General features: G+C 42.0%; 1 protein-coding gene across 3 annotated transcripts in view; it reads right to left on the reverse strand.

Moving 5' to 3' along the window:
• Positions 1–1,147: 1,147 nt before the first annotated feature.
• ank3b (ankyrin 3b) overlaps positions 1,148–19,680 on the reverse strand; it is a 372,799-nt gene continuing 354,266 nt past the window's right edge. Inside the window, exons 44-49 of one of the 3 annotated variants that reach the window (XM_059653155.1) lie at positions 18,581–19,004; positions 17,043–17,123; positions 12,218–12,301; positions 11,961–12,083; positions 9,253–9,351; positions 1,148–2,578 (exon numbers count right to left, since the gene is read on the reverse strand). In XM_059653155.1, coding sequence (XP_059509138.1) covers positions 9,283–9,351; positions 11,961–12,083; positions 12,218–12,301; positions 17,043–17,123; positions 18,581–19,004 — 781 coding nt within the window. In that variant the 3' untranslated portion in view covers positions 1,148–2,578; positions 9,253–9,282. The remainder of the gene's footprint in view (positions 2,579–9,252; positions 9,352–11,960; positions 12,084–12,217; positions 12,302–17,042; positions 17,124–18,580; positions 19,005–19,680) is intronic. The other 2 variants (XM_059653157.1, XM_059653156.1) reach the window with 2 other exon arrangements.

Genomic DNA, 19,680 nt, shown 5'->3' on the forward strand with positions numbered 1-19,680 from the left:
CGGTAGGGGCAGAATGTGCAAACTCCACACAGGCAGTTGCCCGAAGGTGGAATCAAAGCTGGTTCCCTGGTGCGGTGAGGTAGCAGTGCTAACCGCTGAGCCACCCAAATTTCCGATTGAATACAGAAATATAAAAAATGGCTCCTGAATAGCCACATACTTTTTTTAGATTTTGTACAGTGGCTTTTAAGTTTTATTTACAGTAAACCTCCATTAGAAAGGTCCTATTGTTTACCTCTGATGACTATTTTCCTAACACAGATTAAGACAGGTCTACCGAGAAATATTCGTTTCTATGAACATGAAAACGTAGTCCAGAAAATGCTCAAATTGTGATTTGTTTCCTGATCTGACTATACAGCTTAGATCACGGTGTTAATTGTGCTTCTATTTCAGGAAACGGTCTCCTGTCAGTCAAAGCTATTGACAGGAATGGAAAGGCTGCCATATGGTTACAGGTAATAATTAGCAATAAAAGTTCAAGTATTGAAATGCCAGACTTAACTGTGTACAACTGAGGAGTACTGGATTTGAGATGTGGACAGCCGTGGCAATGAGATAGGCAAACTGATCCTGAATGGAATCTTACGGTGCAGTCAACACCAGGATTTTGGATTCCTGAGTGGAAGAGGGCCGAAAATCTCAGACTGGATCTCAGAGATGGCACATTCTCTTACCTTGAATGCATGGCCTGGCAAAGGGTGCATAATTTTGAAGCTGGTCGCTTGTACCGAGGCCACTGTGACTATCAAACTGAAGTAATCTTGACAAGACAAAGAGAAAATAAGGTTTTGAATAAAAGGGAATGTGAACATTGCTGCCTGGGTTGAGGCATTCATTGCCCATCCATAATTACCCTTGACAAGCTGGTGGCGAGCTGCCTTCTTGAACCACTGCAGTCCACGGGATGCTGTTAGGTTGGGCTTTCCAGGAATTTGACCCAGCGGCAAGGAGGAAACAGTCAAATCGTTCCAAGTCATGGTGTTGTGTGGCTCAGAGGGGAACTTGCAGGAAGTGGTGTTCCGCTGCCCTTGTCCTTCTGGATGGTAGAGGTCACCAGTTTGGAAGGCATTGTTGAAGGAGCGTTGGTGATGAAGGTTGCAACTTAACACTAGAATCAGATTTGCTGAACAAAATGCACAAATGCTAGTGATTGAACACAATTTATTTTTGCTTGAATAATCAATTGGATCATTCAGTGGAGTTTTGTTGTTTTCATACATAGTTATAAGAGCTATCTTCAGTGACTGCTTAATGTTTTCATATGAATATAATCAACAAAGGAGAGTAATTCACCAAATTCAAATGTAGAACGCCCTTTTAACCACAGCAGGTCTTAATAACCTATTATTACACTGCTAAAAAAGATTACAGATGATCGGCTTATGGAAAGACTTCTACATCTTATCGCCAATACACATGATACAGTAATAATTTTACACCGTGTTGCAAGTCTACAAGCATGTACATCCTTATTGTCTCAACTCAGTTTGTCAATACTGTGCCTGCAAGAGAATTAGTTCAACTACTGCATTGCAAGCAATAAACCCTTCTAGAAGCAAGTACTTGAAACACCTCCCCTTTGCATAATGTATGGCATCTTTTAAGATTGTTTAGTTATTTCATAAAAAAAAGCAAGAAAAAATAAAAGGGAATCGTGTGATAAATCCTGTGTTAAATTCCGACACCAAGTCTGCAGACTGCAGGGGCAAAGAAAATTTAATTAAAATGAGGGACACATGCATTGGAATATTGGTACTTCGAAGAAATCTCGGTTTTTAAGAATACTTTTTTGTATGTAGATTTACACATTTTTCCCCATGTTTTTGAAAATCATTTTAAACTGTGCAGTGTAGTCTGAAAGAAAGCTATCTTAGTTAAAATGAAGCCAGTGTTTTTGCATATACAAAGATTATACCTTTTCTATTAATTGTACAAGAAATTGAGGAGTCACACTCAAAACATTTTAAGTAGGTGGAATCAATTTCTAAATCATGAATCAGACACTAAAACAGTTGAGGTGCTGTCAGTGCGTTTGCATTCTTCCAGAAATGCCACCTGATCAGAATTATTTTTATTGTTTTTTACAGAGTTCTTTATGTACAGCAAAACCATTTTTTTGTTTTTTTAAAATTTTTTTTAAATAAGCAAGTAGATTTGTTTAATACCCTGAAACCATGGGTTCAAGAAAATTATAAGGCTAGATGTTGTGTGTAATTAGTGATTTGTACACTCCTTGCTGGAATCTCAACATGTTGTGGACACATCCTCAGTCACAGGAAATGTATCAAAAGCGCTAAATTGAAAAAAAAACTCCTCAGCTCAGTTTGAAGAGTTGCTCGTACCATTGTTGTGCACCAAGTGCCCATGGAGCACCAATCACACCCTCTTCAGATCAACGAACGAAAAGTGATTTCCCATGCGGTTTTAAAGTTGCTCATGCTAAATTAAAATATCCTCTTGTATCTAAACCATGCTTTAATGTGTGAAAGCAGCAGGCAGACACTTCATGTGCAGTCCCCTCGGCCTCTGCTCCAGCCATCTCCTTCCTGAACACTGGCAGTAGTAAAATGCTTTTCTGTAAAAACAAAACAGGCATTTACATTTATATCAGCCCTGCTCCACACAGGATACCCCGCAAAGTATTTACTGCAGGAAATGTGGTAGCCAACTTGCGCAGACTTAAGTTTGACAAACAATGGAAAAATAAATCAAAGAACTGCGGGTGCTGGAGATCTCAATCCCAAACAGAAATTGCTGGACAAACTCAGCAAATCTGGCAGCATCTGTGGAGAGAGGTGTAAAGTTAATGTTTCAGGTCCAGAACTCTAAGTACTGGAAATGCTTATTCGGTTTCTTTCTCCAAAGATGCTGACAGATCTGCTGAGTTTCTTCAGCAATTTCTGCTTTCGGTTTCTGACAAACACTGTATATTGTCAGTTTTCATTACGTTGGTTGAAGGATAAATATTGGCCGAGGAGGGAACTCCCCTGCTCTTCCTCAAAATAGTTTAGTTTAAAGGGCACGCCTCCGTTTAATGTCTGATGTGGAAGTGGTCTTTCCATCATTACAATATGAAAAGAGGGTCAGTGTGAGTAATGTCCACAAGTCCCCAGAATGGAGCAAGAGCCCCCAACTCAAGGATGAGAGTGCAACCACTGAGCCCAAGCTGACACCGAAAATCCAGAGTAGTACAAATACAGTCCTCCTGAAGCCATCTTACAAAGTGTAACACACTGGATTTTCAATCATTGGCAATAAAAGGGCCATGTTTTTAAACAGGGAGTATTATCACACAATCTCATTCCAAAACAGGGTACCTACCCCTTTCAATAATCTTTATCGTCCATTATCTTATCTTTAGACCGGCAAATTTCTCTCTGTTATTTGAATCTAATACAACAAGGAATGATGTCCACTTTTATAGAGGGTACTGAAGTAAGGCAACAGTCTAAGTATGAAAGAAACTGCAAGGTAACAGTGGATCAATGGGTACAAATGTGGCAGATAGAATTCAAGGTCACAAAAAGTGAACTGGTATGTTTTTGCGAAAAGAGAGTCTATACATTGGTGAAAAGCAGAAAGACAAGGTCTGATGGTTGGTTCACTGCCTCAAATGAAGGTGGTCATAAAACAACGAATTGCATGTTGCATTTTATGCCAAGAGTTGTGGAATATATAAGTGGCAATGTTATAAAGACCATGTATTTCTATTTCTGTACTTTTTAAAAAATTCTGGGGAGTAAAACAAGAAAAAACTGTTTTAAAACTCAACTTTTAAAGGATTATTACTGATTTTGAAAAGCAAATAACCAGACACTAATGGCAAGCATTACGTAAACAATTGTTTGAATGAGCAACAATGGAAGTGGATGCCAATGTATCGGAGCTGGGGGGTTTCCACGTACAAATGTAAGATGACGGCAGCAAGGCATTGATTGGTCTCGCTGGAGCATCCCAAGGCCAAAGGTGGCACAAGATGGCTGCCCATCGATTTTTTTTTGTTGGCATAAATCTGGCGGAAAAAGAATTTTAGCTGCATTAACCACTGAATTCAGAATTGAAGTGAGATCGTATGTTAGGACAATGGTAGCTTACCAGACAGAACAAAGAACCTGACAAATTAAAATACAGGAAGTTCTGTACAAACTCACAATGGCAGATATCTGTAAGAGGCAGCTTGATAAGAGATGTTCGGGAACTGACAGTTTGTAGTTTAGCAAGATTTGAAAGAAACATATGATACCACAATAACGTAAACTCTTTGGCTTATTCAGTATTGAGAAATTATGAAACGCAATCTACACCAAACATAAAGAGATTTTGTTGAATTCCTTTAAAACGAAGGGCTACAGATAGTGGAGAGAGGCCCCATCACATTGGCATGGAGGAACTGAATGACAAGTGGGAAAGTAAAGCAAATGGGAAAAGGGCAGCAGCTTGAATTTGAGAAGATAAACAATGATAGTTTCCCAAACTAAATAATTATTCTTATATTTGAGGATCAAGGGGGTAAGGACAGATATTGGGCAAAACCTGAGGAATTCAGACAAGATTCTCGAGCTGGGTAAGTGATTGAGTTTCAGTCTTATTAATGGAATTTGAATAGATGCTGTTTCATTACACGAAATAGTTATTGTAGAAATTTTTGGATTAGAGACTGTAAATTTCACCTTAGAAACAATCTCCTGTTTAAAACCCACTTACAGACAGTATGTAAATGGAAGGAGTTATAATTGCAGCTACAAGATACATCGGCAGTATTTGTTTCACATTCCAAGCTCAGGTCGGACAGAAGCTGCACACAATTTGTTGGCTAAAGGATTCTAACATTAGGTGTAACCATATGACATTTTATATAATTAATTCTGTGATAAAACTGATCTTTTGAATTTTATAGCAATTAGCAGGAATTAGCATTTTTTGTATCTCCTGCAATTGGGATTGTAGGAAATATAAGAATAGTAACAGAACTTGATAAGGACAGCAATAAGTACAATGAAGTCGAACACTTCTTAGAGATAAGCAAGTCTGGCAAATGTCTGAGAAAGAGTACAACCAGGAACATTAGAATGTAAATTAATACGATACTTTGTAAGACCCCAAGACCCGATGATAATGATATCTGGTAAACTTCACAATGTCATGGGGAACCTAAGGTTGACCATGAAGTTGTCCACCATTGATTGTGTATTCACAGAATTGGATGTGTAGGTCAGAGGTGATATGGCAAGCACTAATGTCATTGTCGTTGCATGTAACCACTGTAACACAGCATGTATAAATACCCTGTACTTTACTGGGAAAGGTAGAGTGTCACTGACCTCCGATCTGCACTGTACTTAAGAGGGCATTTGGGTCCCACGTGAAAGCCAGGCTTGGAACAGTCTCTGGGCTCTCCCCCACATGCAGTAAAAGATCTCTGAATAAAGATCGGTTATACTGCTGAGCACAGAACTCAAGACTCCTCTTGAAATCTCTCTAACAGTCCGTGGATGAGTACGATAAAATCCTTTGCCTGCCACAACTATGTGATTGGTTTGCAGGTGACCAAACAGCTTGGGGTTGGGAACAAGATACAGAGATGTGTTTTGATTTCCATCGGCAGAGAAGCAGTCTCTCTGTTCTCTGCAGTCAAAGTCCATTTTAAATCTGAGGAAAACCAGGCCAGCAGTTGTTGTGAATTATGATTTTGAAGTGACAAGTCAGAGACCTTTCATAAGTGATCCAGTCACCCTGCATCTCTTGCAAACCAACAGAAGTATCTGAAGATTCTGTGGAAGACAACTGAAAAGCAACATTCTAACCAGCATTATCTGCATCTCAACAAGCTATGAATAGGAATCAATGCACTGCCTAACCAGTTTTCCTCCACTCACTACCAACATTTCCCTGTGCGTGTGCATGGAGGTTACTTTGTCGTTTTATATGCCGATGGTTTATGACTGTTTCTTGTTGTCACAGTCTATTCAGGTGTAACAAACAGTAATTCTTGTTCAGTCCAGAAACCTGGAATGTGCTTTCTATCAACCTGGCTCTGAAAATACTGTCCATTGGGGAATTTTGTGTACATTTTGTGTACAGTGGCTCAGTGGTCAGCACTGCAGCCTCACAGCGCCAGGGACCTGGGTTTCAGACCACCCTCAGGCGACTGTCTGTGTGGAGTTTGCACATTCTCCCTGTGTCTGCGTGGGTTTCCTCCGGGTGCTCTGGTTTCGTCCCACAGTCCAAAGATGTGCAGGCTAGGTGGGTTGGTCAGGCTAAATTGCGCAGTATCCAGGGTTGTGTACGTTGGGTAGGTTAGATACGGGAAATGCAGGGGCACAGGGATAGGGTCAGGATATGGTGCTGGGTGGGATGCTCTTTAGAGGTATGGTGTGGACTCGATGGGCCAAATGGCCTGTTTCCATACTGTAGCGATTCTATGATATTTTACACGTCTTTGTGATGACTATGAAAACAGCAGGGCTCAATTTCCAGTGCATTCCTCAGTGAGTCATGAAACATACCCAACATCCCAGGACAACGACACTGTCAGATGGACATCAGGATAGTACTGTGCAGATTCAATGAGATGTTGCGTGGTATGAAAGAAACACAAAGAAAGCCCTTGGGACAAAAAATGGGGTTGCTTCCATTAAAACAGAAATGAATAGGAGTAATTTGATGAAAGTGTTTAACACAGTCAAGGGAAGGGGGAAGAAGGGACACATTGAAACAGGCTGGTTCCAGTGGATGAATGATAAAGCATCCTTACGGAGCAAAGTGTGCAAAAGACACTGAAAGTCTGCAGAGGGATATGGATAGTCTAAGTGAGTGGGCAAAGGTCTGGCAGATGGAGTATAATGTTGACAAGTGTGAGGTCATTCATTTTGTTGGAATAACAGCAAAATGGATTATGTTTTAAATGGTTAAAAATTGCAGGACGCTGTTGTGCAGAGAGACTTGGGTGTCCTTGTGCGTGAATCGCTAAAAGTAGGATTGCAGGTGCAGCCGATAATTAAAAAAGCAAATGGAATTTTGTCTGCCATTGCTAGACGGATGGAGTTTAAAAACAGCGAGGCTATGTTGCAGCTGTATAGGGTCCTGGTGAGGCCACACCTGGAGTACTGTGTACAGTTTTGGTCTCCTTACTTGAGAAGAGATATACTAGCACTGGTGCGGGTGCAGAGGAGATTCACTCAGTTGATTCCAGAGTTGAGAGGGTTGGATTATGAAGACAGACTGAGTAGACTGGGATTATACTCATTGGAATTCAGAAGAATGAGGGGTGATTTTATGGAAATATACAAGATTATGAAGGGAATAGATAAAGTGGAGGCAGGGAGGTTGTTTCTGCTAGCAGGTGAAACTAGGGCAATGGCTCAAAATAAAGGGAAGCAGATGTAGGACCGAGGTCAGGAGGAACTTCTTCACCCAAGGGGTTGTGAATCTGTGGAATTCCCTGCCCAGTGAAGCGGTTGAAGCTACTCGTCGAATGTGTTTAAGGCAAGGCTAGATAAACTTTTGAACAGTAAAGGAATTAAGGGTTATGGTGAGTGGGCGGGTAAGTGGAGCTGATGATCAGCCATGATCTTATTAAATGGCAGGGCAGGCTCAACGGGCCAGATGGCCTATTCCTGCTCCTAGTTCATATGTTCTTAAAAAATTAAACATTGGAGATTTTGGATGCAGAATGACAGGAATGTATTGAACAGAGCCTATTGAAAGTCCAACTGGAGTTTATGACAGGAGGAAAGAGAGGGTTTGAGTCAAAGGAGAGGCTGGGTAGCTTGAGGCTATTTTCACTGGAGCGTAAGAGGTCGAGGGGTGGTCATATTAGTGGTTGATAACATCATGAGAGATACAGATAAGCTGAATGCCTGGTGTCTACTCCCCAGCGTGGGGGATTTCAACAATAGGGGGCACATTTCTTAAGATTAAAAAATGGAGAGAAAGATCTAAAAAAAGCAAGGGGCTTTTTATTTTTACACAGGGTGGTTTGTGTGTGGAATGAACCTCCAGAGAAAGTGGTGGATACATGTACAATTACAGTGTATAAAAGACATTTAGATAAATACATGAATAAGAAATGCTTGGAGGGATATGGGCCAAGTGCGGGCAGGCGGGATGAGTTTAGATTGGGAAATGGTCAGCATTGACTGGTTGGACTGAAGGGTCTCTTACTGTGTTGTATGACTTTATGAAAGAAGGATATTGAGGTATGGGAAAAGTGTAGGCACATGGGATTAATACAACTGCATGTGAGGGACAAACACCAAGGAAGACTGGTTCAGCCAAACTGCATGACCCATTTTGTTATTTTTCTGTGTTTCTAACAGATTCTGACAATTGGATAAAATCGTAAACAGCTGCTATAAGCGATCAATGTATTTTCACTTAACATCATAACTGCTCTTCATCCCCTTAGTTCAGCCAATTCCAAAGTTCTTGTGACGTGATTATTAGATTACCTCGAATGAAGTGGTTAGAATAACACTAATAAATCAACTGGATTTAAATCCTAACCATTTTATTCCCAATAGCCTTTGTTTTATTGTTAAACTCTATGCACATGCTTTTAAAATCATTCACAGCTTCCAATCATTCTTGATCTGGATTATAGATTAGGCCACAAATGCTAACACCCTGACCTGCAGCATGCGCACTAGCAGTTCAAAGTTATGTTAAAAATTGTGAGAACACCTAAAAACATGGAACATAGAACATAGAACATTACAGCACAGTACAGGCCCTTCGGCCCTTGATGTTGTGCTGACCTGTCATACCGATCTCAAGCCCATCTAACCTACACTATTCCATGTACGTCCATGTACATAAAAAAGAAGAAAATGTATATTGATGAAGAGAAAAAAAAGTAAAACAAAGTGGTTTTCTGTTTGCAAATTTAAAAAGAAAATCAGCTCGCAATTGTGCATACATTCTTGGACAGAAGCAGGTTGACGGGAGATTTGAAAGAAGTTTTCAAACATTTCTGGTGTTACTCAGGCAAAGGTCTAACTGAGCTGCTCTGATAGGGAGCCAGTATGGCTGTGTTGAATCAAATGGTCTTCTCCAATACAATGAGCAATTTGTGAAAAGCAGAATAGCCTATTTGAGAGTGTCCTCTCTGCAATTAGCCATGTTGTTAAATTTCGCACCAGTGGCAACTGCAAGTCAGTGACTGCATTACATATGCTTCCACTCAATTTCATCCAAACTTCAAACAACAGGTGGCACTATCACACCACTATTCGCTCGAGATTTCTGTACCTGTGGCCTTTCTTGTGTCTTGTCAGACCATTAATGAGTCTTCTTGTCAGCCTGTCTCGTTTCCTTTTTCACTCTGATAACTTTATAGCCTTCAACCTGCTGAGGAGCAAAGAGAAAAGGAGGTTGATTTATAGAGTAAGAAACAGCCTAAAGAGGTAGGGTAGTCACTCTGCACTTTCACAAGAAACTGCTGCCTTAAATCATTAAAACATCAGTGTAATGAGTAAAGGCTGTTTTAAAAAAAAATTTCCACACTTCAGTCCCCACATACCAGCAGGTGGCAAGGGAGAGTCCTGTAAGAAAAAAATTCATTAGCGAGTCAGAAAAAAATTTCAATGCAAGGACACACCAGCACAGTGTTAGGAGAATCATCACACAAGGAAATCAAAGCATCAATAATAATCAGATTCAGCTTCATTCCTGAAATATTAAATTCAGATGTTATTTTGAATGGGAGGGCATGGGCTCCAAACAAGTGTGAGTAGGTGGCTTGTCAGCTTGTACAAGGCAGAATCGATTACCTGCACCCCAGCATCCATCAGCAAATTCCCAACCTCTCAAGGAACATGAAGGGATTAGGCAGAAACTCCACATTCGAATCAGGCGGATAGCAGCCCTATTGCGGTGCTGGGAATCAACCGAGCTGTCATGACAAAAATCTCGCTGAGCTCATGTGCAAAGCGTAACAAAGCTGGAGGTTTTACGCTGAAGCCAGGCACACTTTTGCTAGACTTGATTTGAGCAGCAGAAGCAGGTAGATCGCAAGATGAAGTGAGCTGACACCCTCATTACAGGAAGCACTTTTAGTCACAGCACATCTCAGCAATCAGTCCACTCCAAACAGCTTGAAAATTGCATGTACAACAGAATTAACAAGTAGCTGCGTGATACTAACAGGACCAGTTCTCAAAATAGAATCATAGAATCCCCAGGGTGTGGAAACAGGCCACTGGGTCAACTGTGACTCTCTCAGCATTCAACCAAGACCCGCTCCCTCTGCCCTATCCCTGTATCTCTCCATCTCCTATGTTTAACCCACCTGGCCTGCATGTCCCTGACACTATGGGACAATTTAGCCAGGCCAATCCACCCTAACCTGCACATCTTTGGACTGTGGGAGGAAACCCATGCAGACACAGGGAGAATGTGCAGACTCCACGTAGACAGTTACCCGAGGGTGGAACTGAACCCAGGTCCCTGGTGCTGTGAGCAGCAGCGCTAACCACTGAGCCACCATTAGTAATATTGCTACCTTTACCAAGACCCCTCCAAACTAATTTTCTGGGCAAATGAATATTATACAAAGACATAAGACACGGGAATAGAGTACTTTCTCCGTGGAAAATCCAAGACTTGAAAGCCTTCACTAAACAGAAGTACTTTCTGTACAAATGCCAGCATTCAATAAAAAACAAAAATCTCACCTTCAGAATATACGTCAAACATCATTGGTTTAAGCTATTAACATGGAACCAAACCAGAATGGCCAGATTCAGCAAGACTCCTGAGTTAATGGTGAGGATCAGTAACATTAACTGGTTAAGTCAGGGCTTCAGATACACTAACAGGTTCACTCACAGATTCTGAAACATTCACCAGTTAACTTGCAGATTCACAAATAACTAATGCCCACCAGCAAATAAGAGAATTGGCAAAATAACTGAGAGGTTCAGCAATCCTAACTAGTTAAGTAAGCGACAAAGCAACGCTAGCTGCTTAAGACCGTAATATACAGGAGCAGAAGTGGGCCATTCAGCCCATCGAGTCTGCTCCACCATTCAACGAAATCATGGCTGACCTGACAATCCTCAACTCTAATCTCCTGCCTTCTCCCCATCGTCCTTGAATCCTTTACCGATTACAAAATGTCAACCTTAGCCTTGAATATAGTTAACGAGCCAGCCTCGACAGCCCTCTGCAGTAAAGAATTCCACCGATTCACTAGCCTCTGAGAGAAGAAAATTCCTCCCCTATTTCTGAAGAAGGGTTCTGACCCGAAACGTCAGCTTCCCTGCCCCTCTGCTGCCTGGCCTGCTGTGCTCCTCCAGCTCCACACTGTGTTAGCTCTGACTCCAGCATCAGCAGTTCTTACTATCTCCTCCTGCACACTACTGCTTAAGTCAGTGATTCAGCAATGCTAATTGGCTGAGAAGTCTTAATCCAGGCAATCTAAATTAGGCAGCTCCAAATTCCTGCATACATGTTTCTTTTTCCTGTAAGACGTGCGTTTTGCAACCTGTAGAATAATTAGCCGATTTCTAATTGATGGGACAGCTTGCTGCTTTGTTTCTAAATACCTGCTGAAGACGAAGGGAACAAAGCTATCAAAAAGATGCAGGGCTGTGCGGAGAAAGCAGGCAAGTGGGGTTTAGTGGTTGAGGGACAACGAGCCGACAGGCTTCTTTTTCAGATCGGTAACTGTCTGCGAAACATTTTTTTTCCACTCTGCCTGCTCAGATATTGATCCAAATAAGGACAATTTTAAAGTTGAGCTTTGGCGTGCCTCAACATCTTCAATCCTGATCCAGATTAAAAGTGCCTTTCAGTTCCGAGAGAACGGTCTCTGGTTCGTGGCAGAAGCGAAGGTGAACAGCTTTTGCACGGACCGCCCCAGCCCCAATTCTGCCCCCAAAGCAGATTGCTCACAGTCACTTCACGGCTAATAATTAATTCTGCCATTGTTCTTTCCCTCAGAATTAGCTGCAAACCTCCGGTCCTACGACACCACTTCCAAAGTAGCCAGCTCCATCCTCCGCACCTCGGCCCAGATCATCATCCTCACGCTCCCTGTCAGGAGACAGCACAAGTCGACTCACCACTGTCCGGGTTACCTTGATGAAGGGCCGGGATTGAAAGGAAGTCGAAAGATTAGAGAAAAGGACGGTTTAAGGGCCAAACCGGCTAACTCAATGAGGAAAATGCATTTTTTTTTAAAAAAAAGCATATAAAGCCGAGCCTGCATTACTTTTCTGGTGACCACATTTCCATCGTCGTCGACGAACTGCTCTTGTGTGACCATCTCTCCAGGAACTTTCTTTGCATCCTCTCCCTAAGGGATGTGAAAACGAAGGTGTCTTTTTAAAAATGGGGAACAACATACCAGTGAGCTCGGCTAGCCATGCACACCCCTGTTGCGAGCCATTCTGATCATTGTTGGGCTTATTCAGTGAATTTAATGCAGCTCTTGTGGACCTGGGTTTACCAACCCTACAAGAGAGGCCTGAAGTGGCCATGAATTAAAACATTGATCCCTAGGATACCACCATCATCAATACTTTTTTAACATTTTTATTAGTTTTAAAACTATTTGGAACTAATTTAAAGTTTTATGCAGAAGCACTGGCCTAGTGATATCATCGCTAGATTATCAGACCAGAAACTCAGCAGATGTCCTGGGGACCTGGGTTTGAATCCCACCGTGGCAGGTGACAGGATTTTAATTCAATTTTAAAAAATGTCTTAAGTTAAGAATCTGCTGATGGCCATTGTTGGTAAAGCCCATCTGACCCAACTAGCAGGGAAGAAAATCTGCCATCCTCACCTGGTCTGGCCTTCGTGTGACTCCAGACCCACAGCAATGCCGTTGGCTCTCGAATGCTCTCTAAATGGCCCAGCAGGCAGCTAGGGATGGGCAACCAATGCTGGCCAGCCAATGATGCCCATGTCTCATGAATGAATTAAAAAATATTCTCTTCTCATTCCCCCTTTCCCAGTGCTGGGAAGCTTTATTGGTCCCATCCCAGATACTGACAGATCATCCCGATCCCCACAAACGGCATCACCATGTTACTTTGAGGAAGTGCAAATTCCATCTCAATCGAGGTTGCATGGAGATTTGCACTGAAGACTGGGCCCTAATGATCCTGGGTCCAGAGCCTTCAACCACCCTCCTGTGTGAGATATTGCAGCTGTGAACTGGAAGGCCAATGGAAATTCAACAGCTTCTTTGTTATGGTTATTGATTAACAGATGGAAGGGATTGATTAGGTATCCGGAGCACATATAAAGAGAGATTGCTGGGACACTGGCCACACAAATAGGAGGCAATGCTGCATTTTGTAAATAAACCAATTTTCAAGAAAATGACTCGTGTTTACTTTCATGCATTCTCATCCAGCTTGGGATCCATTTATCAGTTATTAATGAATAACCTTGTGCTCTGAAGGAAAGAAAGAGCAGTCATTATAAATAAACTCAGCACATCTTTAGAAGATCCAAAACACTTAGTGGGTCATTGTTGCAGTGCACGATGTCAGTAACAACACTGTTAAATGCCATGCGTTAATTCAAACGGTAGACTGGTTCAAAATTTGTTCATTCAAACCAAATATTCACACAAGCTAATACAAAATCAAGTTGTTGCAGACTGCTAACATTTCAAAATGTGCAAAGCATTTTTCTGGAGCAGTTTCATTTGGAACACTGAAAGGTAGGTGCAGAGGGAGATCAGAAGAGGAGCACGAATGGGACAGACACAGAAGTCACCTTCTTCCTCAAGCTTCACTGTTAAGGACTGGCTTAATCCACCTATACCATAGCACCTACCGTCCCTACTCCCACACACGTATACACACACACTTGTACACACAAACACGCTCTATACACACACACTCGTATGCATGCGCAAGCATATACACATGTACACACTTGCACACATTTGTATGTGCGTACACACACACCACACGTACACACATGCCATACATATACAAACACGTACACACATGTATACACACACACGTACATGTACAGAAGCGTGCACACATGTATGTGCATGTGTTTACACACACACATACACACGTGTACATGTACATGCATACACACGTACACAAATGCACGGACACGTGTACACACATGCACGTACACATGAGTCCACACGTGTACACACATACACAAGTCCACACGCACACACATACACAAGTCCACATACACAGGAGTCCACACACACACATGTACACATGTCCACACACACGTAGGTGCACATACACACACATGCACAATTGTACATACACACGTACAGATGTACATACATGCATGCATACACATGTACAAACAGACACGTACACATACACATGGACACACGCCTACAAACACACGTACACATGTGTACACACACACGTACACACGTGTACATATACAGACACGTACACACATCCACACACCAAGACACAGAAACATACGATTCACACACATACACACATTAGTCCACACTCGCACATATGTACACACACACACACGTATGCGTGTGTTCACATACACACATGCACACATACACATGTGTACACACAGGTACACATCTGTACACACATGCACGTATGTACAAACGTACACATATGCATATACACATACGTGTACACACACATGTACACACGCAGACACACACACGTACACATGTATACACACATGTACACGTATGTACACACACGCACACGTATGTACACACACGTACACATGCACACACACGTACACATGTACACACACGTACAGATATGTACACACATGCACACATGTACACACACGCACACACACATGTACACGTATGTACACATATGTATATACACATATATGTGTACACATACACGAGTGTGCGCACACGTGTTTACACACACACGTACACACGTGTACATGTATATGCGTACACACATGCACACACACGGACACGTGTACACACATGCATGTACACGCGTACACACATGCATGTACACGTATACACACACACATATACATGAGTCAACATACACACACGTACAATTGTACATACACACACACGTACAGGTATACATACATGCATACAGATGTACATACAGACACGCCGACATACACACGTACACATGTGTACATACGCCTACATACACATGTACATGTGTACATATACAGACACATAGACACACATACGATTCACACACATACACGTCAGTCCACATTCGCACACATGTACACACACACAAGTATGCGTGTGTTCACACACACACATACAAATGTGTATACAAAAATGTACATATGTGTACACACACACGTACACAGCTGTACACACACAGAGGTACAGGTACACGTGTACACACACGTACACACATGCAGACACACACGCGTACACATGTATACACATGTACACGTATGTACACACACGTACACGTATGTACACATGCGTGCACATATGTACACACATGCGCATATGTACACACACGTACACATGTACACACACATACACATATGTACACACGCGCATGTGTACACATGTACACGCACATACACACGTACACGCACATACACACGTACACGCACATACACACATGTATATACACACATACGTGTACACACACAAAAACACACAGGTACACCCACATATACACACACACACACGTGCACACAGACACACACACACCGGTACACACACACACACATGTACACATAGTCGTATATACAAACACACGTACATACACACACTCGTATACACACACACACACGTAGGTACACAAACTTGTATACACACGCATTCATACACACACACTCTCACATTTGTACGCATGAACACACACTCCCAAATTTGTACATGCACACACACACTTAAACACAGGTTCATACACACACATGTACACGCACTCTCACACTCATACTTACACATACACATGCACACACATGCGCGCACACACACACGTACATGTATACACACACAAACACAAACACACAGACAATACACTGTAACACCCATACTGCCAAATACTTCTATTCCAGCCAAATCAAAGACTTCTACCTTATTGATCAACTTGATCACTTCAAACGCCACTCAACCTGCAACCCCTTTTCCCACGGTCCCAATAGGGTTCCATCTTCAGGGTCTGGGCCCAAAACATCATCCTTCCTTCTCCTCTGATGCTGCTTGGCCTGCTGTGTTCATCCAGCTCTACGCCTTGTTATCTAGGGTTCCACTCACTCTGGTTTACAGTTTACTGCAGTGAGAGCATCCTCTCGCAGTCCCTCACTGTGTGGGGACAATGCACAGCAAAACCCTTTCAAGACACTGCCCAGCGAGAACTAAAAATTTTATCAGTGTAAAGAAGAGACGACATTCTAGGTCAGACAATGCATGTTAAATGTGAGGTCAGTGACTTGAAAGGAATTTGGCGATTTACATCTGCATATTAATCAATTAAAGCCTTCTAACTGATTAAAGATCTAACAGCATCTTAGGTTTGTTTAATGCATCCTCATCAGTGGTGTGACCCTTTGATCTTTTATGTACAAGTCCTGCGGTTGATAGCACCTCACTAACGCCTGAAGAAGGAATGACGTTCTGAAAGCCTGTGTTTTCAAATTCACCTGTTGGACTATAACCTGGTGTTGTGTGATTTCTGACCTTGTCCACCACAGTCCAACACCGGCACCTCTACATCTCACACAGGGGTAGAGCAAGAACCACCATTCTGGACCATGATGCGTCCTGTAATCGAACCCATTGCCTGAACTCATGTTTAAAGAATGACTGGTTGGTTTAGGTCCCAGAAAATGCAGGCCTGAGTCCAAAATCTAGCCGAGGGAAAATAACCATGAGGAAATGGCTAGAAAAGGTTAATAGGAGTTTCATCAGGCACAGTTGAAAAGATAGTCACTATAAACATAGACATCGGTGGACTGTTCATTAATGCATATGAAATTCATCAAACTGATTGAATGCGCAAAAGCCATGCTCAAAATCAGGAAGCCAAAGACACAGAAAACTGGAGAACACCAAGCAGTTACACAGCAAATGTTCTAAAACGTTCTCGAAGCAAGGCTGAACTCAGCAGACCAGGTACCTTCAGAACTACTTTGCGGCGAGTCACCCTGGTCGTGATAATCTCCTCCTCATCCGAACTAGTCTCGCTTTCCCCAAGTTCCTGATTGATGCATTTTAGCACGTCACGTTAGGAGCTGGCATTATAACATGGTATGTGACACTGGCAGATGTGCTTGCTTTCAGCCAGTGGGAACAAGCTGGCATTATCATCACTTACCACTAACATGTCATTAGGTACTGGGTCTTTTGCCCTCCTTTAAATGGGTCCCTTTTACAAGGCTGGCTTTTATACAAAACTGCCAAAATAACGCATCAACTCTCTCAATCACTTGCAAGGTAACGCAATAACTATCTTAAACCTAAACATTTCACAATTTTAACTGTTTCTTTCATTTAAAGTTGCTTTTCTTCTTATTTCTCATCCACCTTCTGCAGATAGAGGACCAATTGTTTTCGTTAGCTAAGGGAGTCTGATCCTTTCCACTCGAAGTGTTAACTGGAATATTGTGTACTCCTCAGATACAGAAAAGAAAACATCGACTTATTTTGGAAGAGAATTTCTGTTTTTTTTTAGCTGGGAGACTAAGATTTAAACACAATTTCACACATTATTGGGTGTAATTTTATTCAGCTTAAACTTTGCACTCATTGAAAGGATAACTTACATATTAAATCGTGTGAGGGGAAGGAATGTGGCCAAAGTGAGGCCATGGAAGTATCTAAATTAAAACCTTTCACATTGTTTCACAGTTTAAGTTGGAGTTATGGGCTCGCTTGAATCTTTGTTAAAGGGAAGACTCACGTGGTTTGTACATCCTGCTCCAAACAGAACCCTGTGTCGCAGAACCAGTGCAGTCCATGATGCCATTGTAAGGAAATCTCATGCCAAGTAATTTCACTTGTCGATGACAGTGAAAAGCATCGGAGAGTAATCCTGCCTTATCATGAACAGATGATCCACCAGTGTGTACCAACTGTCGGTCGGTGTTAGGTCTTTTAATTATCAAAAGACAGGATCTCACTCTGATCTAAGTCCCAAATAATCCTCTGGGACCTCTGTTTAAAAAAAACTACTGACTTTCTGTGGTAATACCCCATCTCTGTTGAGGACACAGATCTGTGAGTGGAGCAAAGAGATTTGACTGAAGGATTGAGATGTGAGGAAATCAGGATATCTTAATGTGTAAATACAGTTCCAGGTTTGAAGTTAATATTTTTCTTAAACTTTATGTCCAAGATACATGACAATGTATTCACCATTTCTGACACATTAAGATCGCTTTCCTTTCACGTTAATTGTGTATCATATCAGTTTTGTCATGGAAAATTAATTTTGCTTCTGGTGGATAATATCTATTAGGTGGGAAGTGAAACTGGGAAGGGAAGGATTGTCTGTTATCGGTGGCGAATAACAAAAATACAAAACCAGCCGTTGGGAAGGAGAAAATGCAGCCAGTGAGCAAGATGAACAAAAGAACTCAGTCATCCAAAAGTTGGATAAATTAATTTACCAAATTAAATACATATCATCACACAGATGAAGGGAAGTTACATCACCTGAGCTTTGTGTTCTGCTGGTGAGGAACCATCATCCCTGAAGTTCGGTCCTGATTTAAGAACCTCTGATGACCAACTTGTTTTCCTCTCGCTTCCGAACAGAGGGCTTACATACTCGTCTACACCCGGCCGCCTCGTCTCTGCCAGGTCTTTCTGCAATTCCGTCACGGGCTCTGCCTGTTCAGTGATTAGCACCGAACGCTTATGGACTTTTCCATTCAGTGTTTTCCTGTCTTGTGGTGTTACAGGCAGATCACCGCCCACCTCCTGAATCAAAGGCCCAGATGGAGCATGGCCTGACTCCCTTTGACGGTCCAACCTATGTATATCATGGTCACCATTTTCCTTAGGCTTTAGAACCTGTCCTTTCATGTGAAACATAACGGATGCAGCCAGATCATTCTTAATTCGCTGTTCTTGGAGGCTGCAAAACATGAGAATAACTGTAAAATATCCTTTAAGCATGGGGCAGTACAACATACACGTTTCTTCAATTCTCAATCCTAATGTCAGACACTGAATCTGAGCTAAATTAAACAAAAACTGGGGATTTGGGTGTCACAGTTCAGGTAAATATTTAATGCCCGTTATTGGAAGCACAGATTAGAGATACTGAACATTCTCCTCTTGGCACTGAGTCACAGCTTAAAACAACTGAGTAGCTTGTGGTACACTTGGGGAAGCAGTTAAGTGTCTAACGTCACAGGTAGATCAGATCAAACAAGGGCAATAGTTTTCCTTCCCTGGGAAACTTCACTGAACTCCCCGTGAGCTGTTATTTAAACATATCCAGTTTGTTTCAAAGCTGAGTTCAGATCCTCAAACTGCCAGGCAGCCCCTGCTCTTTGACATGACCAAACACGTTACTGCCGTTCACATAATTCCCATCACAAAACCAATATGTAAGACTTTGCAAGTGCTATATTCAATTCCTGTCCTTGATAACCAGAGGAACAATCAGTTAGAGATAGAAAGGAAGTGCTGATGCTGGAGTCAGAGATAACACAATATGGAGCTGGAGGAACACAGCAGGCCAGGCAGCATCAAAGCAGCAGGAAAGCTGACGTTTTGGGTCGGGACCTTTCTTCAGTTGAAACATC

Source organism: Stegostoma tigrinum, chromosome 20 (genome assembly GCF_030684315.1).
Source record: "Stegostoma tigrinum isolate sSteTig4 chromosome 20, sSteTig4.hap1, whole genome shotgun sequence".
In the NCBI taxonomy this organism is placed as follows: domain Eukaryota; kingdom Metazoa; phylum Chordata; class Chondrichthyes; order Orectolobiformes; family Stegostomatidae; genus Stegostoma; species Stegostoma tigrinum.